General features: G+C 41.0%; 1 protein-coding gene across 1 annotated transcript in view; it reads right to left on the bottom strand.

Annotated features, from left to right (window-relative positions):
• The window catches only part of SCML4 (Scm polycomb group protein like 4), a 61,082-nt gene that overhangs the window by 13,389 nt on the left and 22,815 nt on the right, over positions 1 to 24,878 (bottom strand). The window contains exons 4-5 of the mRNA XM_063290965.1: positions 24,502 to 24,693; positions 18,410 to 18,679 (exon numbers count right to left, since the gene is read on the bottom strand). Coding sequence (XP_063147035.1) covers positions 18,410 to 18,679; positions 24,502 to 24,693 — 462 coding nt within the window. The remainder of the gene's footprint in view (positions 1 to 18,409; positions 18,680 to 24,501; positions 24,694 to 24,878) is intronic.

Below are 24,878 nucleotides of genomic sequence, written 5' to 3'. Positions count from 1 at the left end.
CTTCTGGCGCTGGTTTCGCAACAACACTCTTCTCCAAGATGGCGATTCCTACTCCATCACTTATCACCTTCGCCAAACTACCCTTGCTATCACCAACGTACAGTTGACCGATCTAGGACAATATCACTGTGAAATAACAAAATTAATTAAGGGGTTCGCCACCTCATCTCGCCTTACGCTCACCTTGTTTCAACTCTCCCTTCCTGAGCCCGCCCGTTGGCAGGGACGACGCCTGCTGGCATCCGACGCCCAGGAATCGCATCGCCCTTACAATATCACCTGGACAATCCGCGATGCCTTGGGTCAGATCCTGAATACCTCCTTTTGTTATAGCCCAATTGTATCTTGCTTCCCTAACCTGTATTTTGATTTTTCAGAAATGCTTTTAGGGGTGACAGCCTACAGGAAGCTAGACGGCTTCCCACAGCCCACCCACTCCATCGTTAAAAGCCATCCCCTCTACGTGTGCCCAGGACATGACACCCGCCCTGACCACGTGCATGACTGCGGAGGCTTAGCAGATTATTTTTGCAAGTCTTGGTCCTGCGTTTCCACCGGCCACATCTACTGGACCCCTCCGTATAAGACCGATTACATCACTCTCACTCGGTTGAGAGAGGACATTGAGTGCACCGCGACCAGAAAGGGTGCGGCAGGACAGGGGGGTTGGAATAAATGTAATCCGGTTATTGTACAATTCACTGCTGCAGGAAAAGCTCAGGGGAATGCCTGGGACTCAGGTGTAAAATGGGGAGGTCGCATATATCCCGGATGGCCCGCATATCATTATGGCAACATATTCTACATTCAACGACAGATCACCCTCCCTCAGTCCCCACCTGTTGGGCCCAATGCCGACGACATTCACTCCACCTTTCTTAAACCCCTCACCAAACAAGAAAACCCCCTTGTCTCTCTTCTTAACTCCTCCTTTTCCCTTGTTCACACCGCTTCTAACACATCTCGATGTTGGCTTTGTTTGTCTTCCTCTCCACCATTCTATGAAGCAGTCGGTTCTCCTGACCCTGTCCGAAACTCTACCTCAGCCTCCTCCTGCCGCTGGCAAAACACCACGTTGACTATCACCTCTATAATAGGGCAGGGCTGCTGCCTTGGCCGTGTTCCTGCTAACTATACTCAATATTGCCTTAATTCTTCTCATGATCACTGTGCCCTCTATCTTCCAAAAAATCGCTTGAACATCTACGGTTACACCGGCCATGGTGGCTACGGTGTACTCTACACTACCTCTGGTAATATCTCTGCCCGATTGACAGGGCAATACTTTATCCCTGGGAACAACTCTGTTTGGGCATGTTCTTCTGGCCTCACCGCATGTGTATATGGTGATACTTTGTTACGAACCAACGCCTTTTGTATTCAGGTGCTCCTACTCCCCAAAATCTCTATCTATTCCCCTGACGAACTTATCTCCATTTTAGAACCCCCTCATTACCCCCTCAAAGCTAAGCGCGAAGTAGTGACTGCTGTAACTTTATCAGTCCTACTGGGCTTAGGTGCGGCCGGAGCCGCCACCGGTGTGTCAGCCCTTGTTGTCAATGATCAGAACCTGCGTCACCTTAGTGCTATCATTGACACTGACCTTCGCGCCATCGAACAATCTATTGTGGCGCTACAAGATTCCCTTACCTCTCTATCCGAAGTGGTTTTGCAAAATCGTAGGGGTCTCGACCTTCTGTTCCTCAAACAAGGGGGACTGTGTGTTGCTCTAAAGGAAGACTGCTGTTTTTATGCCGACAACTCAGGAGTAGTATTGGACTCTATGAAAGAGCTCAATTCCCGTTTAAAAACAAGGGAATTGGAGCGCCAACAATCCATGTCATGGTATCAAAATATGTTTAGCATTTCTCCATGGCTAACCACACTGTTGTCCACTCTGTTGGGGCCCCTCCTGTTATTGATTCTCGTATGCACCATAGGCCCCTGTGTGCTGGGTCGCGTTCTCCGCTTCTTAAAGCAGAGACTTCATACATTGGACTCAGAGGTATCCGAGACAAAGCTTGCTGTTCAACACCTGGTCACTGCTGTAGGTATGGAGAAAACACCACTCTTGGGATGGTCCTCTGATAGTGAATCGGAAATGGACAAGGACCCCCAGTCACACTACCCCCCGAGAGAGGACGCTGGGATGGGTCTCCTTGGACTGAAGAGTCCCTGGCTCCCCGACTCAGACCCTCTGGGGGGAGGACAAAATTAAATAAAAAAGGTGGAAATGTGACGAACCTGACTCCATTACTGCACAGCTAGATTGCATGTCTCTCACGTAGCCTCAGAATGCTGTATATTCCCTTATAAGGGCATGACTTGTATTTCCCTATTCTCTTTGTACTCACTCCCCCGCCCTGATAGAACTGCTGAATAAAAGGAGGTGGGGGCGTGGCACCAGGAGGCAGTACCAGCAACCTCCTGAGATGTGGCGTCTCTCACCACAAAAGAATCCTGTACCTACCGTTGTTTTTTCGACCTCACCCTTGCGAGGGAATCGTTGGCTCATTCCCCCCCAGGGAATCCCATAGACCGAAGGGCGAAGGACTGGTCGCGCGACGCGACATAAAAGGAAAGGAAAGGAAACGTTACGTGTGGGACAGGCCTAACCTTTTTGTAGTGTCAGAATCTTTTCCTGCTTTATGTCGCTGTAACCAGGAGTTTTGATGAAACAGGATCCCCAAAGAATCCCTCTTTGGAGAGCTACTGAACAGCACAATGATGAATGTGGACCTATGTTTTAATGGCATCAAACCTGGGCAGATTAAGGTCATCTGGCATTTAATCAAAGCAATAAAGCATTTTGGGATGAAAGTGTGTTTTTGTTTTTATTCTGAGAGTCTGCAGAATTATAAATCTCAGTTGCTGTCTCTGTGCTCTGTTCCTTTCCTGAGCCTTTCCCCTTTGGTTTACTCCTCTTCTCTTTTAAAGCACCAGATGGAACAATAATAAATGACACCTGCTTGGTTGTTCTTATATCTCTAGTGTGCTTGTGTGTATGTGTCCAGGGAGAATGGAAGATAAAAGGTGTGGAGGATGTGACGTAATGTTAGTTACATAACTTAGTTTTTAAATGATCACTATTTAAAATGGATTATGAATTAATTATATCTCACCTTCTTGGAGTTCAAAGGGCTGCTGAAGAGGTCTCCCTCACTTTATCCCAAATGGTAACTTGGGGAGAAGAGAAGAACTAGTCGAAATTCAAACAAAGAGGGACTTCCATCGACCTCTCCCTAATTCCAATTCATCACAAATTGAGATCAGCATGAATGTAAGTCATTGATAAGAGTAAAGGAAGAGTAGTATCCCTGTAGATAGCAGCCCACTTTGAACACACAGAAACTTCAGATGCAATTTCCACCTTCTCCTTGTAAAGCAGGAAATGATTCTCTTATTTGAGACTCTGAAGAACTGTATCAGCCAATGTCAACAGTCCCAAGAAAGCAGGCCAATGACCTGATGTTCTATATGGCAATTTCCTATGCTTCTCCTCTACTACTACTCATGAGTACCCTACAGAGCAGCATCAAAATGTCTAACAGCTGTTATAGAATATGAGTGAGTAAAGGTTGTGAGAGGCACAGAACAATTGAAATGCCTAGTAGATGAAGAACAGGAGAACCAAGAGGCTCAAAGTTATTACTAAGAAATAAAAGATCCAGAAGCACTGTGTAAGGAGTTAAATGAATAGGGAATATGAGTGAAAATTTAAGATTATTGCCTGTTAAAAGTGACAATGATCAAGTTTTATGAACATAAGTTCCATTTCTGCAATATATTGATAAAGGTAATCTGGCTCCTAAGACTTCCTATTTGGCATTTAAATGTTATAAGGTAAATATTAGGCTCAAAGAATCTAAGAAAATTCCTGGAGGCATCTGCAGGGTGGTGGGTCAAAAAAGGTAAGATGGTAGATGCATTGCACATAGAAAAGGGTAGAGCTTGCACTACAGTCTTGCATCTGCCATCTTACCTTTTTTGATCCCCTTGTGCACACCACTGAAAGTTCCTCAACTTCTCAAAACTATCATCTCTCCACTAGGGTTGGGCATGCTTCAAAAATGATTTGCAAGGATGCCTGAAAATATGTCTGGCTGCTTAAATGGGAAATATTGGCCAAGTTCTGAAGGACCTCTTCCAAATTGTTTTTCAAATCCATACAGCCTTACTCTCCACAAACTTACCTCAGAAACCCTGACAACTTGCTTCAGTTTATTATGGCATAGAAGAGAACCAAAAGAGGGTGGAAGGATGAGGAATGGTACTTGAACAAGCATTTACATTAACAATCCTTGTTGTTGTTGTTGTTAATAATAAGAATGTAAGAAGAACTTCTTACATAATCTAGGGGCTGTAGGAAAAGTCAGAAGAGATGCACAGCTTCCTTATAGTAGTACCCCCAGCAAGAATAGCTTGCTTTTCACAATTTCCAGTTCTGGCTTGCAACCTAGGATCATTTTACTGGAGATGCTGAGGACTACAGTAGTCCTTACATATAATAGATTCATTCTGTGATGGACTATGGAAGCTTTTACCATTTTAACTATTTGTTTGATTTGGATTCCATTTTAATGGCATACAAATTCAAATAATGTATTTATTTTTTTTTATTTAAATAAATTCATATGGTTGCTCATCTTGCTAAATGCAACTCTGGGTGGCTAACAAAAACTTAAAATAATACAATAAGGAACAACGAGAGCAAAAAACATAAAATGGCCACTGAGTAAATCATGCAACCAACAAATATAGGCTCAACTACTCTCCTGACCCCCATGCCAGATCTCAAGGGCTTTCTGGCATGGGGGCAATCTGACCTTGGGTGGTATGGTGTTCCAAAGGGCAGGCGCAGCAACAAAAAATAATTGAGAACTTTCCTAACTGGGGTTCTTCGGTCTGTGGCTCTAAGCCTCCCAATGCAGGACAACCTCTACCATTCTCTTCCTCTCAAACACATCAGATTCATGGTATTCAGGTTCATCAAACATTTTAAGGAAAAGCTTGTGCGCAATGATCTGCTTCCTGTAAAATGAATAGAATTGAGCTAGCATCCATTGGCTGAACATTTGGCTCAGTGTGAAATAATCATAAATATCTTCAAGGGCGCCATGTTTGCTACAATATGCCACTGGACACACACACATGTACAGCATGCTACAAAGAGTAGACACCATTAACTTGCAATCCCATGGTTGTAGAAATCCGGTCTGATAAGCTTTTGTACAAAGCATGCAGTAATAGTATCATTAGAACCTAAACAGATCTAGTGCAGATGGATGCAGTCTTTTAATTAAAAGGCTGATACTGGTGTTCATGTGGAATCAGACTGTTCTCCAGGATCACAGCAGAATAAATGCCTTGTTCAGTGACTAAAAGGCCATCTGGAATCATTGGCAATGAAGTTTAAAAAATTGCAAAAGTGCCACCACACAATATTGAATATATTAAATATATGTAAAAGTCTGTTTTAGAAAGGTACAGTAAAAGGACCTGATCATCACAATTTTGCTAACATCAGCACTCAAATGCTGTTTTTTAAAATTATTATTATTTCCCTAAAGCCATAGGTTGGAGCCACAGAAATGTTGATAGGAATGTTATCCATCACCCCAACTTACAAACAGTGGATTACATTCCACTGTATGCCACCTTGTTTCTTTTAGCAAAGGATAAATACAGACTACAACCTATCAGGGATAGAGCATTTCATATTTATAACTATCTGAAAGTGAGCATTAATTGCTTACTATGATGTATTTAAATTACAGTTTCCAGAAAGGTCACAAAGGAGAAAGAAAAACAAGTGTCTAATTTTAAAATGATTAAAAAGATTTCAACTTTATAAGAAACCCATAATTCAGCCCATAGCTAAATGATAGATTCCATGAAATTAAAAATAGAACATTTGGCAAGGCACCTTACATCCTAGAATGTTTGTGTTATGGATACAAGTAAGAATTACATATAGATAAGAGATTTAACTAATCACTAAAATTACTAATGTTGTTGTTTATTCGTTTAGTCGCTTCCGACTCTTCGTGACTTGATGGACCAGCCCATGCCAGAGCTTCCTGTCAGTCGTCAACACCCCCAGCTCCCCCAGGGATGAGTCTGTCACCTCTAGAATATCATCCATCCACCTTGCCCTTGGTTGGCCCCTCTTCCTTTTGCCCTCCACTCTCCCCAGCATCTTCTCCAGGGTGTCCTGTCTTCTCATTATGCGGCCAAAGTATTTCAGTTTTGCCTTTAATATCATTCCCTCAAGTGAGCAGTCTGGCTTTATTTCCTGGAGGATGGACTGGTTGGATCTTCTTGCAGTCCAAGGCCCTCTCAGAATTTTCCTCCAACACCACAGTTCCAAAGCATCTATCTTCCTTCTCTCAGCCTTCCTTATGGTCCAGCTCTCGCAGCCATATGTTACTACGGGGAACACCATTGCTTTAACTGTGCGGACCTTTGTTGTCAGTGTGATGTCTCTGCTCTTAACTATTTTATCGAGATTTGTCATTGCTCTTCTCCCAAGGATTAAGCGTCTTCTGATTTCCTGACTGCAGTCAGCATCTGCAGTAATCTTTGCACCTAGAAATACGAAGTCTTTCACTGCTTCTACATTTTCTCCCTCTGTTTGCCAGTTATCAATCAAGATGGTTGCCATAATCTTGGTTTTTTTGAGGTTTAGCTGCAAGCCAGCTTTTGCACTTTTTTCTTTCACCTTCATCATAAGGCTCCTCAGTTCCTGTTTGCTTTCAGCCATCAAAGTAGTATCATCTGCATATCTGAGATCGTTAATGTTTCTTCCAGTGATTTTAACTCCAGCCTTGGATTCCTCAAGCCCAGCATGTCGCATGAGGTGTTCTGCATACAAGTTGAATAGGTAGGGTGAGAGTATACAGCCCTGCCGTACTCCTTTCCCAATCTTAAAGCAGTCCGTTGTTCCGTGGTCTGTTCTTACTGGTGCTACTTGGTTGTTATACAGATTCTTCAGGAGGCAGACAAGATGACTTGGTATCCCCATACCGCTAAGAACTTGCCACAATTTGTTATGGTCCACACAGTCAAAGGCTTTAGAATAGTCAAGAAAACAGAAATAGATGTTTTTCTGAAACTCCCTGGCTTTTTCCATTATCCAGCAGATATTGGCAAGTTGGTCCCGAGTTCCTCTGCCGTTTCTAAACCCAGCTTGTGCTTCTGGCAATTCTCGCTCCATGAATTGCTGAAGTCTACCTTGCAGGATCTTGAGCATTACCTTACTGGCATGTGAAATGAGTGCCAGCGTTTGATAGTTTGAACATTCTTTAGTGTTTCCCTTTTTTGGTATGGGGATATAAGTTGATTTTTTCCAATCTGATGGCCATTCCTGTGTTTTCCAAATTTGCTGGCATATAGCATGCATTACCTTGATAGCATCATCTCGCAAGAGTTTGAACAGTTCAGCTGGGATGCCGTCGTCTCCTGCTGCCTTGTTCTTAGCAATGCTTCTTAAGGCCCATTCAACCTCACTCTTCAGGATGTCTGGCTCTAGCTCACTGACCACACTGTCAAAGCTATCCCCGATATTGTTATCCTTCCTATACAGGTCTTCCGTATATTCTTGCCACCTTTTCTTGATCTCTTCTTCTTCTGTTAGGTCCTTGCCATCTTTGTTTTTGATCATACCCATTTTTGCCTGGAATTTACCTCCAGTGTTTCTAATTTTCTGGAAGAGGTCTCTTGTCCTTCCTATTCTATTGTCCTCTTCCACTTCTGTGCATTGCTTGTTTAAAAATAATTCCTTGTCTCTTCTGGCTAACCTCTGGAATTTTGCATTTAATTGGGCATATCTCCCCCTATCGCTGTTGCCTTTTGCTTTCCTTCTTTCTTGGGCTACTTCTAGTGTTTCAGCAGACAGCCACTTTGCCTTCTTGGTTTTCTCTTTCTTTGGGATGTATTTTGTTGCCACCTCTTGAACAATGTTGCGGACTTCTGTCCATAGTTCTTCCGGGACCCTATCTACTAAGTCCAGTCCCTTAAATCTATTCTTCACCTCCACTGCATATTCCTTAGGAATATTAGTGAGCTGATATCTAGCTGATCTGTGGGTCTTCCCTAATCTCTTTAGTCTGATCCTAAATTGTGCAAGAAGAAGTTCATGATTTGAACTACAGTCAGCTCCAGGTTTTTTTTTTACTGACTGTATAGATGTCCACCATCTTTGGCTGCAAAGGATGTAGTCAATCTGATTTCGGTGTTGTCCATCTGGCGAAGTCCATGTATAAAGCCATCTCTTAGGTTGTTGGAAGAGAGTGTTTGTTATGCAGAGTGAGTTGTCTTGGCAAAATTCTATCAGCCTATGTCCTGCTTCATTTTGTTCTCCCAGGCCATGCTTACCTGTAATTCCAGGTGTCATTTGACTGCCCATCTTAGCATTCAGGTCTCCTGTGATGAAAATAACATCTCTTTTAGGCGTGTTGTCCAGTAGGTGCTGCAAATCCTCATAGAACTGCTCTACTTCAGCTTCTTCAGCATCTGTGGTTGGGGCGTATATTTGGATCACTGTGATGTTAGATGGCTTGCCCTGAATTCGAATTGAGATCATTCTATCATTTTTGGGCTTGTATCCAAGCACTGCTTTAGCCACTTTACTATTACAGTAATTATGAAGGCTACTCCATTTCTTCTGTGGTCCTCTTGTCTACAGTAGTAGATCTGGTGGTCATTTGATGTGAAGTGGCCCATTCCAGTCCATTTCAGTTCACTGACACCCAAAATGTCTATCTTTAATCTTGACATCTCACCAATAACCACATCCAATTTGCCTTGGCTCATAGATCTTACATTCCAGGTTCCAATGGTGTGTTGATCCTTAGAACATCGGATTTGCCGTTCACCACCAGCACCGTTGGCCGCTAGCCGTCCTTTTGGCTTTGAGCTAGCTGCGTCATCACGTCTGGGGCTAGTTGAACTCCTCCTCTGTTCCTCCCCAGTAGCATTTTGACCATCTTCCGGCCTGGGGGTCTCATCTTCCGATGGTATACCAACGTATCTCTGGTTGTACTGATCCATTTAGTTTTCACGGCAAGAATACTGGGGTGGGTTGCCATTACCTTCCCCAGGGATCGCATTTAGTCTGACCTCTCTCTCATGACCTTCCCGTCGTGGGTGGCCCTTCACGGTTTAGCTCATGGCATCATTGAGGTGCTCAAGCTCCAGCACCATGACAAGGTAACGATCCTTTGCTGACGAAAATTACTAATACCTTTCTGAATAATCATAGCATTGAACAGTTGCATTCCATGAACCACATAACACACTTCTGTTCTTCCAAAGCCTTGGGCACTAGAAAGAATTAGAAACTACTCATCCAGTGACTTCCTGGAATGGACTGGAACAACTTTATGGACCTTCTGTAGGACCGGATTATGATCCTTCAGCATCTTCAAGTATCAGAATGAACAGAAATAAGCCCCAGCTGTTTCCTTCTAAACTAACTCGGAAATTGGATTCCACAAAAGGCCTTCTAGGACAAATTTGGACCCACATCAGAAAAAGTTTAAGAGACTAAATTCAACATCTTGAGCTGAGTTAGTTGATAGTCAATAGAACCAGTGTAAAACTGGTTGATACTACACTTCTTCATGAATATTGCATGTAGTTATTTTTTGTTTTGTTTTGTTTTTCTTGCTGTAGCGGTTTTTCCTGTATATAAATCCTGCATTTATGCATCTGAAATTATTCACACCAGGGATTAAACACATTAATAACAATCTCATCTCTCACATGTCATAGGTATCCTAGGGCACTTGTCATCAGAATTAATCAAGATGATAAAGAATGCTCAAATTACAAAGAGAGAGAACTGTTTGGTACCAATAATTACCCATAAAGATCATAATTTAGATAAAATCCAATTTCCTAGCTTTGGCAGGTGGCAAGGAAAAATGTAAATGAACTATGGGATGCTTAAAAACTTAGAAAGCATTTCAAAAGGAAAGTGAACCTATTTATCCCTTCTTAAACAGTGCACACAGAGCATGATAACATCCAGTAGCAGTTTTGGATGTAGATAAAACACCCCTGTGACCAGGAATCAGAAGCTGCATCAAGTTAGAACTTAGCAACTTGGCTCATATCATTTCAAGAGCTCCCATAATAATGCCATCCATTTCTTCTGTAAGGGACTATTCAGTGTTTGATCTTTGCATGACCTTCACTTCCATGCAATGAACTTCTCAAAGTTTCCTATTTTGAAGAATGGGAATTGCAGACTTACAGCCTCCACAGGAAGAAGAAGCCAATGTAATCAGTTCTGCAGAAAACATAGCAGCTAATATTGATGAATGGAATGACTATTTCCTCCAGACAAAATCCTAAAGAGAGAAGGTTCCTGAAAGTCCAAGCTCTAGTTTGTAATGGCCACCTCAGGGCTCTTAGACCAGAGATTCCTCTGCAGGCTTAAAAATGACTAATAGCTGGACCAGCATGAGCAGCATCTCAAGTCTTAACCAATAAGGATTTACCCTGCAAATTCCAGTACTGCAAATAATTAAAGCATTGGTCAACTTCTTTAGCTTTACTTTCTCAGTCCATCTCTCAGCAGTCACTCAATGCAACTCTTTGGTCTAATGAACACAATCTGTTTCGTCTTGATCTCTTAGCTCCTGGCTTAGAAGTGGCTTTTTGTCCTGTCCTTATAGGTGTGTGATTGCCACCTTTAGCATATAAAACATATTCACCTAGGACACAGTTTCCCTTGAGACAGGAGAGTTCCACAGCATTAACATTACAGCAGATACTTGATCCCCTTCATACTATTAGAGAACACTCTAAAGCATAGGATTTCTGCATGAGCATGTCATTGACCTTGGTCCTAGTAGGACCAAAGATGAATCAACTTTCAGCTAACTTTCAGAGCATAACCCAGACAATACAGATTTTTTTTTGTTAATGATTCCCTTGACATTTCCTATCAATGAATGAATGATGGGTCTCCCATAAAATATCATTCTGATTAGCTGCCTCAAGTTCTGCAAAACTTTTCCATAAGGATAATAATTTCCCCATTTTTACTGGGTAAAAGAAAATTCCTTGAAGAAAGGCAGACAATAGTAAAGGCAGAAGATAGTGTTTTTTCTCCTGTTTGTATGATGTTTAATAACTTAAAATGGAGAAGGGAAAAGTGAATGAAATAATTTCTGAGTTTATAGAGGCATTTATGCAGTATTGAAAGAAATTGTGATGTTAGGCAAAGGAGAAAGAGGGAAAGACCGAGCATTTTTTATGTTTTGGTTGTATCAGATCCATTGCAGAAACAGAGAAAAGGTGTAAGACATTTAAGACTGTTTATTTCTTTAGTTCATTGTGAAAGTTTGGGTTTCTGCTTGTGTCATAGCAGAATATTGGCTGTGGATCACTTGATAAACTGGGCTCTTTTCTTTTTTTTTAAAAAAAACCTAGTTCTCTGTATCTTAAAAGTTTGCAATACAGAAGGTGACAGAACATAGCAAACTTGGCTGAGCTGGAAAAAAAAAACTAAGTGTGATTGGACCTGGTTGATCACTGAATATGGGACTAACAGGATATTCCAGGAATGTACAGTAGGTTAGACTGGGAAACTGGGAGGAAAAAAACTGGGACAAGGCAATGGAATACTTCAAAAACTAGGAATTAAGCTCATACATGTATGCCACACATACTTTTAATGTTCAATTCTGTGTATCACATGCCATTTAAAGGCATACAAATCAAAGAGGAACTCTCCTGCCTCCTTTGTTGCTCAGCACATGGCAGTGTGACAATCAGAAGAGATTTGGGCTGCACTGTCCAAGCTTCTGAATGTGCTGCGTACCAAAATCTTGAGTCCCATGTGCTATAAGAGAGAAGGAAGTTGGAGCAGAATTCCAGTCTCCATGGAGAGCATGTTGGGGTTATGCTTGTACCTTGTGTGAGTGTATATGTGTGTGTGCCTTCGAGTCAGTCTTGGCTCCTGGTGACTGCCTGGACAAGTCCCTGCAGTTTTCTTGGCAAGATTTTTCGGAAGTGGTTTGCCATTGCCTGTTTTCTAGGGCTGAGAGAGGGGGACTGGCCCAAGGTCACCCAGCTGGCTCTGTGCCTTAGGCGGGACTAGAACTCACAGTTTCCTGGTTTCCAGCCTGATGCCTTCACCACTACACCAAACTGGCTTTCAGTAAGGATCTTAGGGAATCTTATTATCTTCTTGCAACAAGATGTGTATAGGTCCATTACCATTGTCTTTCATGAACTGATTCATCTGTGGCGCACATCCTGTACCTGTACAGTTTCTAAATTTTAGTACAGTTTTCTGCAACCTGTTGTTGTTGTTTATTCGTTTAGTCGCTTCCGACTCTTCGTGACTTCATGGGCCAGCCCACGCCAGAGCTTCCTGTCGGTCGTCAACACCCCCAGCTCCCCCAGGGACAAGTCCATCACCTCTAGAATATCATCCATCCACCTTGCCCTTGGTCGGCCCCTCTTCCTTTTGCCCTCCACTCTCCCCAGCATCAGCATCTTCTCCAGGGTGTCCTGTCTTCTCATTATATGGCCAAAGTATTTCAGTTTGGCCTTTAATATCATTCCCTCAAGTGAGCAGTCTGGCTTGATTTCCTGGAGGATGGACTGGTTGGATCTTCTTGCAGTCCAAGGCACTCTCAGAATTTTCCTCCAACACCACAGTTCAAAAGCATCGATCTTCCTTCGCTCAGCCTTCCTTATGGTCCAGCTCTCGCAGCCATATGTCACTATGGGGAATACCATTGCTTTAACTATGCGGGCCTTTGTTGTCAGTGTGATGTCTCTGCTCTTAACTATTTTATCGAGATTTGTCATTGCTCTTCTTCCAAGGATTAAGCGTCTTCTGATTTCCTGACTGCAGTCAGCATCTGCACTAATCTTCGCACCTAGAAATACAAAGTCTTTCACTGCTTCTACATTTTCTCCCTCTATTTGCCAGTTATCAATCAAATCTGCAACCTGGGCCCTCCATATTTGTTAAACTTCAGCCCTCATAATTATTGAAGTTCAACATCTCTGGAGGACATTGTCTTGGGAAATCTGTGTTAAGGTGGAATCAACTGCAGGCTCTAATTTTTGTCAGCAATGCATGTTTTAAGTTAGGAGTTAGTAAATGGTGGTCATCTTGTGCAATGGGACTTTCAGTTGGTCATGAAGGTGCATTAAAATCGACATTGTGAATGGAAGGGACTAAAGAGGATTGCATAATCCATTACACCAAACTGGCTCTCTTTTTTAAAAAATGCTTGTACCTTTAGGAAAGTTAAATTTCAGCAACTTACCTTTTCTCTTGTATGACAGAACTGGGTTTATCTGGTCAGACATTGCATAATTTCATTTTGGAGATAAATAAATATAGTTTAAAATCTTGCTGTCAGTAGGCTAAATGATAACATTGGGTTCTTGTACTGAAGTTATCTCCTGTCTTATTTATCTATTTATTTTATTTTATTTTATTTTCTATCCAGCCTTTATTATTTTTATAAATAACTCAAGGCAGCGAACATACCTAATACACCTTCCTCCTCCTATTTTCCCCACAACAGCAACCCTGTGAAGGGTCAACTCTTTCCCTGGTAGCATGGCATTTTAGGCATGGTGGGGAGGGTGGGGGGGAGGGTAATTCTATTCTGTTTCTCATCTTCTCAGAGGACCAATTGTGGATAATCCATTAGCGCTTTATTTAACAAGAACATTGTATGAACAGGGTATGGGATAAGCCACCTAGCAAAAAGAGGAAATCACTGTAGCTGCAGAACTGCTCCTCAGCTTCACAATATTTGTGTAAACTGTCTGACTCAAGGCCTGGGCTGCAAAAACACCCAGACACAGATGGCAGCAAACAGAAACAGAAAACTCTAATTCTTTGCTGCCATCTAATGGCTATTTGGATTTTTGGTAATCCTCTTCCAATGAACTCCCTTCATATACTGTAAATAGCAGAAAGGATCTCATCCCCCATTAGCCCCAGCCAGCATAATGAATCCCATCAGTCTCTGGAAGGCTAGAGATTCCCTGCAATACTGTACAGGTAGTCCTCGTTTAGCAACCACAATTGGGACCAGCAACTTGGCCGTTAAGTGAAGCAGTCACTAAGTGAAATGGCAACTCTGTTTATAATCTTACTTCAGTTTTCATTTGATTTACAGACCTGCAAAGGTCGTAAATGCGAGGATTGGTTGCAAAGTTACTTTTTCATCACCATCATAACTGTGAGCGGTTGCTATCCAAGGCAGTCACTAAACACGGACTACCTGTAGTTCAAAGGGAAACCTTGCCATAGTGCCACTGTCATCCCATCCCCACTCCCAGGCATGCTTGGCCTAACCAGCTATGAAGCTTCTCTGAAAAATAAGTTACTTTAGACAGTTAATATTTGCAGCCAGTTCGAACGAAACATTTACTGCATTAAAATGGAACAACATGTAAGCTTGTAAAAAGCAACAGAAATTGAGAGGGGAGATTTTTGGAGAGGGTTGAATTTGGTTTTTAGTTTTAAATCATATAAATTGTGATGAAGGACTCTGTCCATTAACACCATGGCCTACCCAAGTTGAATGTTGATAAGTTTTACTGTGCTCATGAAATTCTATCACATTCAAGGAAGAAATGGGTTACTGTATGAGAATCAGGAGTGATATACCAAAACTCTATCGGCGTAGGAACTGAAATGTACTATTATAATACTGTATTTCTTTAACACTATTTCAGAAATCCAAGAAATATAAATATTATATGCATTATGATATTTAAAATATAAATATAATATAATACAATATTTCAGAAATCCAACGCCTCTTACAAGCCAGAGGTGATGGATAGCTGTGTCCTTAGGAGTACAATTTTTTTTGGAAAAAAATAAATAATTATATATGGAGCACTTTGAATGCTTAAAGAGCTTTACTTTTTTTCTCACAATGGTCATATCAGTGTTTCTCTGAATTTTATATGGAAGCCTTTACATTGAACAGTATTGTTCAAAACTGAATTAAAGCCTGGATTCAGATTTTTGTGACCTGAATTCATTTTTAAATGAGAGTTCGTATTCATATGCAACCATATAAGTTCAAACAAGGAAATCCAGGAAGATTTAATAGAATATAAATAAAAATATTCTACTACAAAATTTCAAGATTAATGAGAAGTGAAACACTATAGCAAGTTGCTACCAGCTAAAGAGTGTTGGCAGTATATGAAAAAAACCCTCATATTTAAAATAATAGGGATTATATAAGCCTGTGAATAAATTAGAAAGAGAAATATATCATGCCAAGGACTTTGTAGAATCATAGAATGTAAGAACTGAAAGGCACCTTAGTTAGCCATTGCCCAGTGTAGGAACTCAGTACTACAACAGATGGTCGTTCAGCCTTTGTTTAACCACTTCCAGAACTGGAGAATCCGCCACTTCCTGAGGTCATCTGTTCCACTGTTGAAGAGTTTATCATTGGGACATTTTTCCTGATGTACAACCAAAATCTGTTTCCTTGTCATTTAAACCCGTTGGGTTTTTTTGCCTTGTCTTCTCTAACAATACTGAAGTACCTATACTTCAGGAATCTGAAGACAAATATCATGTCTCCCCTCACTCTTCTCATAGAGGACCAGATCCTTTTCCTATGTACTGCTCCCCAAGAGCTGCCCAATATGGTTTTCCCCATCCTATACTCATGCCTTTGATTCTCCTACCCAAATTAAGGACTTTGTATTATCTTGTTGGATTTTGCCAATTTTTCCAGTTTGTCCAGATGCTTCTGAATCCTGATACTGTTCTCCAAGGTTTTTACTATCTTGCTTATCTTTGTGTCATCCACAGATTTGATGATTGTATTTTCTAACACCTTATCCAAGTCTTTTATAAATATACTAAACCATACAAAGCCTAGAACAGAGCCCTGAAGTATAGAATTCATCACCTCCTTCCAGCTTGACGTGGATCCACTGATGTACATGTGTTAGGCACATCTGTTCAACTATCTCTGTGTCCTGTGGAGTCCTTGGTGCTCTCTGAGCCTTGCTGTTTTCTTGCAGACGTTTCATTGCCAAACTAGGCAACATCTTCAGTGCAATCTCTGTGGAACTCATTAGATGGACACAGTATCGCTGTGTCCATCTAATTATTCTACACTCCATCCCTCATTTTGCTACCCTTCCTATCTTTCAAAGGAAACTTTGTCAGATGCTTTGGAAAAGTCAAGCTAAATACGTCCACTGCATTCCTGTGGTCAACTCAACTGGTCACTCTATTCAAAAAAGAGACCAGATTTGTTTAGTATTACTTCTTTTTGATAAACCAATGCTGGCTCCTGCCAAGGAATACGTTCCTTTCTAAATCTTGCAAATTGACTGCTTAATGATCTATTACAGGGTTTTGTGGGATATTGAAGTCAAGCTGGCTATTCTGTAATTACTTGGGTCCTCTTTTCCACCCCTTTTTGGAATAACATTGGCCCATCTGCAGAATTTTCCTCTATGTATTAATGCTCAATATTGGGTACCTCTACATTCTGCGCATGACTCCCAGTATTTCTAGACTCCCTTCTCTCTCTCCCACAGGATTCATTTTACAGGTCTCCAGATTCAGTTTGTGAGTCACCTTCCAAACATATTCTTCCCAGCTCTCATGGGATGCAATCCAACTTTTTCTAGGGGCCTCATGACTGAAGAATCTAAACCATCCTATTGGCACCTTTTCATAGCCAGTTGCTCACTTTCAGCATCCTGCTCTCTTCCTGGACCATGTCCTTTACTAGGAAGGATTGAAGAGAACACCAACTGTACCATTAGCTGCTCCAGTCTCCTTTCCAGTGCTTCATAATCCCTTGCAGTGTCTTGAGGGTTGTAACTGGCTGTGTCATTCGTTCCCACTTGGATCAGTAGACAGAGATATTTTTCAGTGGGCTTATAGAGTTATAGTTGTCTTTCCATGGCATTCTGAACGTGAGCCTCAGGAAAGCAGCATGCTTCCTTTAAGAGACTGACAGATTGCTGCTTCATCCCATCTCTGCTCTTCCATCCCATCTATGATCATCACCACCCATCACTTCCTCCTCTTCAACAAGAAGCAGGAATTGTAGGACGGTACAGTTCTCTTCCTCAGTCCCTGAAGCTTGTGACAGCTCTTTATCCAGGCATCCAGAAATATCATTAATGGGGAGGCTCGGTGGAATTTATTCTGAAGCTCCATGGGAAACAGCTTTTAAAAAATAAAGGTTAACTCAAAAGATAATGGCTAAGACAATAAGTTACTTGTAGAAAGAACCATCTTAAATGGTCCTGTGAGACATCTCATAGGATCCACTGCTGCATGGTCATTCTGCTAACTCATTTTGGCCAAGTTCTGCGTTTTCTTCCCCTCCATCCAGCAGTCTTGTTTGCTTGAAATTTGCCAACTATCCTAAGCAATAGGGTTAAATTTTGCTATGTCAGCTCTACTACATCAAGAACTCAATCCTGGGACTTCTTAGGGGATCTGCTGGATCAAGTGCATTCAGGTTCCCTCTCCTTAAATGTTTCATTTGGAAGCATTTCATTGATTAGAAGATCTTTTGGCCTGCAGAGTTTCCATGACTGGAAAAAATACTATATTCATTAAATAGGATCCCATTTTTCCCCATCTTGAAAGGAAAAAAAAAGCCCAAGTTGTTATTTTTAAATGATAGTTGGTATCTGAATCCCATGTCTGAACTTTTAAACATTCATATTTACAATGTTGTTTTCTTCCATACTAAAATTAAGGAGGGGGGGACTTACATGGAAGTTAAACAGGTATCTCAAGTCTACAAACCTATGTCCTATTATGTTTAACTGACCCCATCAGGCATCTTTAGCAGCCCCCCAGGTATGAGACACCTACTCTACCTTTTCCACCCTCAGAGCAGAGCATACACAGATGATGGCTACATTTGGTGCTGTGCAGCATCCTTACAAAATAACTTCTTGGTGAGGCCCAGTGTACAGTATAAGAAAGAAAAGATGTGTAAACTTCAGAAATGTTTCATTTTTACATTAAAATCAAAAGAGGCTGAATTGGACTCCTAAACCATTGTTTCCACCAGAGCATTCAAAAGAACTGAATGGGAAATCTAAAGTTACTTTCATAATTGTGACTTATACAGTAGATGTAATTTGTGTGGGTTTATGTCACAGCACCACACATAAATTCTATGTACTCCTGTGCATTAGATTGCTTGAATAAGCCCTGTGCGCATGCAGATTCTACACACAGTTTCCATCCCTGCACAGTTACTGCACAAAGGTTGCCACAGTCCTACTGTTAACTGCATGCATTTACTGTACACGCAATTGCTTTTTCAAGAGGAAGCTTGATAAATGACTATAGAAATCAGTAAAATGATAAAATCATCAGAAGAAATGGAATGTGTTATGTTACCATTTCTGTTTCCTTCCAGAATGGTTCCATTTCGGGTGGGGCTTGATGTCTGATGCCTCAAACTAGCAGCTGATGGTCCTCCAGAAGCCATCTGGGCAGAACGATGACTGCAAGTAGAAGATGAACCTCCACCGTGCCGTCCTTCTCCAGAACTCTGTCTCACAGAGTACAATGATCCCATGCAATTAAATGCTGAATCAGAGGGATCAATGCTGTAGTGCTTTGTAGCCAGGGGATCAACCAGATAGTCTTCAGGTATAACTGTTTCTGCTTGAAAGAGAAGAATCAGGGTATAATGAAATGCAGCATTAATTTGAATTAATTTTTAAGACAGTAGCTACCTAGTTTTGAAATTAATACTGCCCATCACTGTCAACCTGAGACTCCAAGCTTAAACTGCTTTGGAATGATTATCTGCATATGTGCAGAAAGGGTATTATTAGACTTTAAAGAAATATGTAGGTTCAGGAGCTTCCTGGGGAGATGGAGCACAGGCCTCCTCCTTGCTTAATGGCACAATATAAATCACAGAATAGGTAAGTGATTACCTGGCCATTAAGTCTCCTTTTTGCTTGCACTTACAACAGAAAGGTATGCTAGGTGCAGTTAATTGGTTAAACCCCCTGCTAGATTTTGAGTTATGGGAATAAGCAAAAGAGATTTTGACAGATCTTTAATCTTCTTCTTCCCCAGAGAAAATGTTTTTTATTGGTACAAGTCCTATGTCTTATTTGAACTGGGTGCTTGTTAGCAAATTACAGGAGAGGAAGCTGAGGTGATCCTGCACTGTTTCCTTGGCAGCAGTTGTCTAAGCCAGGGTTTGCAAACTTTTTCAGGCTGCAAAACCTGTTTAATGAAAAATCATCATCATCATCTTCATCATCATCATCATCCTGGAATCCTGGATCAAGAGGCAAAGCTGTAGTGAAAGAAAATTGCATGGGTTTGTCCTTCGTCTCATCAAGTTCTCACGAAGTTCTGTGAAACACAGCTTGAAAAATCTTGGTGTAAGTTACTATTTTAGAATGCTTTATGCATGATACTATAATTATGGGAAGCAGAATCAAAGAGCGGGACTCGGGGATTTATTTTTGAGGCTTCTTATCTTTCACCTTACACTTGAACACTAAATCCCAGATACCTGCTGCTGGAAAATACTGATACTCCGATAAAAAACAGGGGTGATAATATTTCAAATTTTATTTTCCACTGGTGTTCTCTGGGTCACTATAGTATTTTCTTTTATTTGTTGGCATTATCAAGCCGTATTATGACAAAAATGTTAGTCATTAAAATGCTACAAGGGAAGATAGCTCTTGACAGTTTAATTTCAAAAACACAAATGAACTAGACTGTGCATTATGTCCAGAATGTTATCACATTTTCCGCACATGCACATTAAAACAATAAAGAAACAAAGACTGCCTGGAGATTCCAAATTTGCTACAGGAGCAAATGGAGATCTCTCTTTTCTCAGTATATGATTTCTCTCAGATAAGAAAGAGTCTTCATAATATTATATGCAAATTTGAAAAGTCATATGCTGAGCCTGTAGCCGAGGATTCAACAGTCTGGCAACTGGCCATATTTCCAAATTCATATTAACTGAAAGAGTCTCCGTAATAATCTTCTCCCTTCAGATGTGGTTGGGAATGAATTTCCATTTTGTTCTCAAGATTAGGCCTGGTGTGCTGATTCAGGAGATGGATGCTGTCGTCTTACATATTGGAGGCTGCAAGGATAGAGAAGGCTGCTCCAAAGTTTTCTTGGAAGCAAGCTATAGAAACCAGCAAGCCTGGCTTTCACCTGGGGAATAACATTGTTTTGCTGCTTTGCCTTTTTCCCTTCTCCACCACTGTATTTTCCTTGGTTGAAAAAAACTAGTTACTAAGAAATATAGCCAATGTAGAAATATCATGCTGGATCCAAGCAAAGGGTCACTTGGTCCTGCCTTCTGTTCTCACCAGATGACGTTGGGAAACTCAAAATAAAGGCTTATGCTATCTCACAAACTCATATTCAGAGAACATTAACTTCAATGCAAGCATCGTGTCTAGTATTCATCTGCAAATTAAGAAGAAATGTGGGGGAAGAGGCAGTTAGAGCCACGGGAGTACCCCATTGTCTTTCAAGGGGCTAAAGTCTTCTTCCCTTGGATACCCTTGGTTGCTGCTTCCCTTACTGTTGGGAAACTGACCAGAGTGGGATGGGTCAGTCTATTTGTTATTTCTTTCAGAAATATGACAGATGATAGATAGATAGATACAGACAGATGATAGCGATATAGAGATTATATATATATATATATATAGAGAGAGAGAGAGAGATTATATACACACACACACAAACACACAGAGTATATACACACACAGTGTGTGTGTGTGTGTATATATACAGTAAATACAATATATATACACACACACATACAGTAGAGAGAGAAATAAAATAAATAGATGCATTGTTAAGTCCATTCAACTCTGTTCCTGCTTTAGCCTGCAAATTTTTAATTAAAACCAGTAACATTTTAAATAGCTCCAATAGAAGAGAATATCTGCAGCTCAGGGTTGAACTGTGGAGTCCTTGGTGCTCTCTGAGCTTGGTTGTCTGCTTGCAGACATTTCATTACCCAGCTAGGTAACATCATCAGTGCTAGTGAGTATGGGGTTTGCTCCCTGTTTATATACAGCAGCTTTTAAATAGCCTTGAAATATATAGCTTTGAATGTGTTTTATCTAAAAGTTACCTGTGTCCAGAGCCACTTGTTAGGTTGCCTCCTCCTGTTGCCAGTGGCTAACCAGGCAATCAACAGAGCTGCCTACCAGATTCCAGAGGGTTAATAAATAACCCGGGGAGAAAGGGAACCCTGTTACCCAACTCAGTCTAGTCTAGCCAGCATCTGTCTGGAACATTAGCCACTTTTGAATTATTCTAGGCTATACAGCTGCCTCTCCTGCCTCAACCCATGCTTCCTGGGCCACCTGCAGCCTTCAAAAGCTTTGAATCTAGCTCTCCATAACTCTTCCAAAGATTGTAGTTATCAAACTGAAAATTACAGTGTTACAAGGAGAAATTGTTGCCATGTATTTAGTAAGATGTTAACTAAGTCTTCTTCTATTTAAACACGTTTCCTAGTCACAGCTACTTTTTGGAATGCATGATCAGCAGTCAAGTGGGCCCTGGCTGCAAAAGAGTTGTGAACTTTGGGCCTAGAACTAGATGACTGAGTCTGTCCTGCAACCATGCCTATCAGTGTTGAGGACTCAAGTTGTGAATTCTCACTGAAACTCACCAGTTTATCTATACTGTTGGGATCACATACTTCTGCTTACAAAACTGAAAACTATACATTGTGCGTATGGGCTATAAGATAAAAAACAAACCCACATATGGAAAACAGGGACCAGTCTGGTTTGAAATCCACGTACAGCTTCCCCTGTAACCCAGAAGAGCCCCAGAAATCTGCCATCAACTGAAAGTGGCAGAGTACATAAAAGCCAGTGTCTGCTTTGTACAGAGAGGATGTTTACAAATTACATATTATGCTACGGTCATGGGGGGGTGGAGTCAATAGAGTCAAGATGGCCTCTGTGACTGCTCAATTGAAGCCCCACCCTTTTCCCATGTGTTGTATGTGTGATACATGTAAAAAAGGGAAGGGAGTTCAATCATGTAGTCATGGACACCTTGACTTTTTTGATCCTCCTGCAGTCACCTTTGTAATAGCATGTCCCTTTACGCTATCACTATCAACCAAGGACTGTTTAGGGGAGGCAGAGGCAGCAGTACCAACACCCCACTTTTGACTGCCACTCAGCTTTCACATGGAATGAAAAATCCATCCCTCGAATTATCCCACTGCATCTAATTTCAAATGCTGGAGACAACGTAGCAGCCTTCCCTTCGCAAGCTGCTTTAGACAGGCAAATAGCTTTCTATTAAATATTGTTGTGGTTGTTTATTAAATATTGTTGTGGTTGACTAGATTGCACAGATCTCCCATTCCCCCTTTAAACCTGACCTTAATATTTTATTTATTGTTTAAAGGATCATGTTCCAGCAACAGGAATCCATGAGGCAATAAATGGATTGTGCAGGTAATTAAATGATGAACCAAAGCCAGAACTACTGATAACCATAAAAACCATTTATTTGGACTGTACTCCAAAGCTATGTGCAGCAATTATTGTATGAGGGAAAGAAGATTGAGTGCTATAGGACTAAGTGAAAGGAAGAATAAAACAGCACATTTATAGCATACAAGGAATTGAACTCATGTTGTGTTTGTTGTGTTTTTCTCCCTTCAGAAGAATGCTTTGCAATTGGGTGAAAGACACATGTGACTGTTACGTCCAGCCATTAAAAGATTTTTTAATGACGTCCTTAAAGCATTTAACAAATTAATTAAAGTCTGGATAAAAGAAAACAATGACATTATAAAGTTTAATTTTCAGTCTCTTTCCTCAGTGTGTACTAAGACTCCATATTTGGCAGGTCTAAAGATGACACAGATGAATAAAAAAACAATTTCCCAAATCATATTTGCCTAGAAGCAAATATGGCAGATTCATGGCAGAAGTGAAGTCTGACATGCATAACACAAATGCTTTTGAAAACAGATTTTTTTTTTACTTCAACAAAAACACATTTCACAGAAAGGCCAACAGTTATGCTGAATGACAAGAAAACTCTCTGTCTCTCTCACACACACAAGGGAAGAAGGCAGGGCCTAGGATCCAATTTGAATCCAAGAGTTTTGTTATTTTGGATCACTGCAAACATCCTCTTACCTCATCCTCCAGCAAGATTCACGTACCCCAGTCACCTACATCACTTTTAAAAGAATGTAACACTCCCTTTTTCTCATATACACACATCACAAAGCCTCCCTTCTGTTGCTTTGCCTTAACCTTCCTAACTCTTCCTGTTGTTCCCTGCAGCCCTTCCTCCCTAGTGCTATTTTTTTTTAAAACTATGGTGCATCACTCTGACTATTCTTCAGTTCATCCTCAGCCTTCTCCTGGCTGTCTTCTTGCTATTCCAAACCAGACAAGGGCAAGATTCTGCTACAATACCCTATTAGCAATAAAGCTCATCCCAGAAATCCAAATGGGTTCTTGTTTCCTGAGGCTGCTACCCTTGAAAGGCTTGACACTGATTTTGAAAGCCTCCAAAGTCGTTCTCCAGCTCGATTTATACCTGTATTAGAATTACTCTGTAGCTCTTTCTCACATTTTCCCTCCTACCCTGCACTGAAGAATCTTCACTGTAATGCCCCTGCTTCTTCCTGCAACAGTCAGGCTCCCTCCTCTCTCTTCCCAGGCCGTTAGACATTCCATCACCATTTCAAGTGCAAAATGGATGGTTGGGAAGAAGTTTCTATGAATCTTTTTCCCCTCTGTTTTTTTTTCACTCAGAGCCTGGAATGTATGTGTGATAGATAAAGGAGTCCTCAGTTAAATTCCTTTTCCTTCCTTGAAGCTGACATTAATTCTACAATAGACAAAAAATATTGGCAAGATAATCCAAACTAAGTGGCAGCACTTAGCTAACCTTGGCTCACCTCAAAAAGCTAAGCAGGGTCAGATCCAACAGTCCTTTAGTAAGAGATTTCAGGACTGTAGGCCAGATTGACAAATGAACAATACCCAGGAAGAAACCAATGGCAAACTACTACCTTATTATTACCAAGAAAACTTTATGAAAACGCAACCCAAAGAAGATTCTAACTATACAACAGTATCTATTCTTTCTTCTGTGTTGAGCTAATTGCCTTTTTAGAAACTTAGAGCTGGAAACCACCATGGAGCAGAAGAGCCAAAACATTTCCCACAGTAATGCTGCTATAATCAAAATGAGATCCTATGTTCCAAAATAACGTAACATATATTTTAGAAGTGGAGATTGAGTCAGAGACCTCCTACATCAGATCTGATTTGGGATGCAACTTAAAGGTGTATGAAAAGAATTTTAGTTGGTGAGGAGCAAAAGCCAGCATTATGTATTTTGGTATGATGTGATAATTAACTGGAAATAATTTATTGGGAGACAGACAGACAGACAGACAGAGATACTTCTATAACCCTTAAACCTACCTGCTTCCATCTGTCCATTTTCATACCCTTCTGGGTTTTCAGAAGTGTTATATTGAGGAAAAGGCTGGTTGCTGAAAAGATTGTCGCACAATAAGTTACAGCAAAGTTTTTTGAGGAATCGCAAAACGTAACCGATACTGTTCACAACCAGGAGACTCAAGAGGTGCTGTTTTCCTTCAAAAGAGGCAGAAACTGATGGAGAGATGGAAAAAAAATTGTAGGTATTCACAGTGTGACACTTAAAGCAGGCTGAAGTCCTCTTGATTGAGTACTGCCCTTCCCTGCCCTGAGTCACCTGAGGCCAATACTTTGATTGTTTAGCTTCTGGGAAATTCACTAAGTGAATAGGAAAAGGACTAAATGATATGGCTTATCAC

This window comes from Candoia aspera, chromosome 1 (genome assembly GCF_035149785.1).
Source record: "Candoia aspera isolate rCanAsp1 chromosome 1, rCanAsp1.hap2, whole genome shotgun sequence".
NCBI lineage: Eukaryota > Metazoa > Chordata > Lepidosauria > Squamata > Boidae > Candoia > Candoia aspera.
Note: the sequence above shows the minus strand (reverse complement) of the source record. Positions and strands in the feature narration are given on the sequence as shown.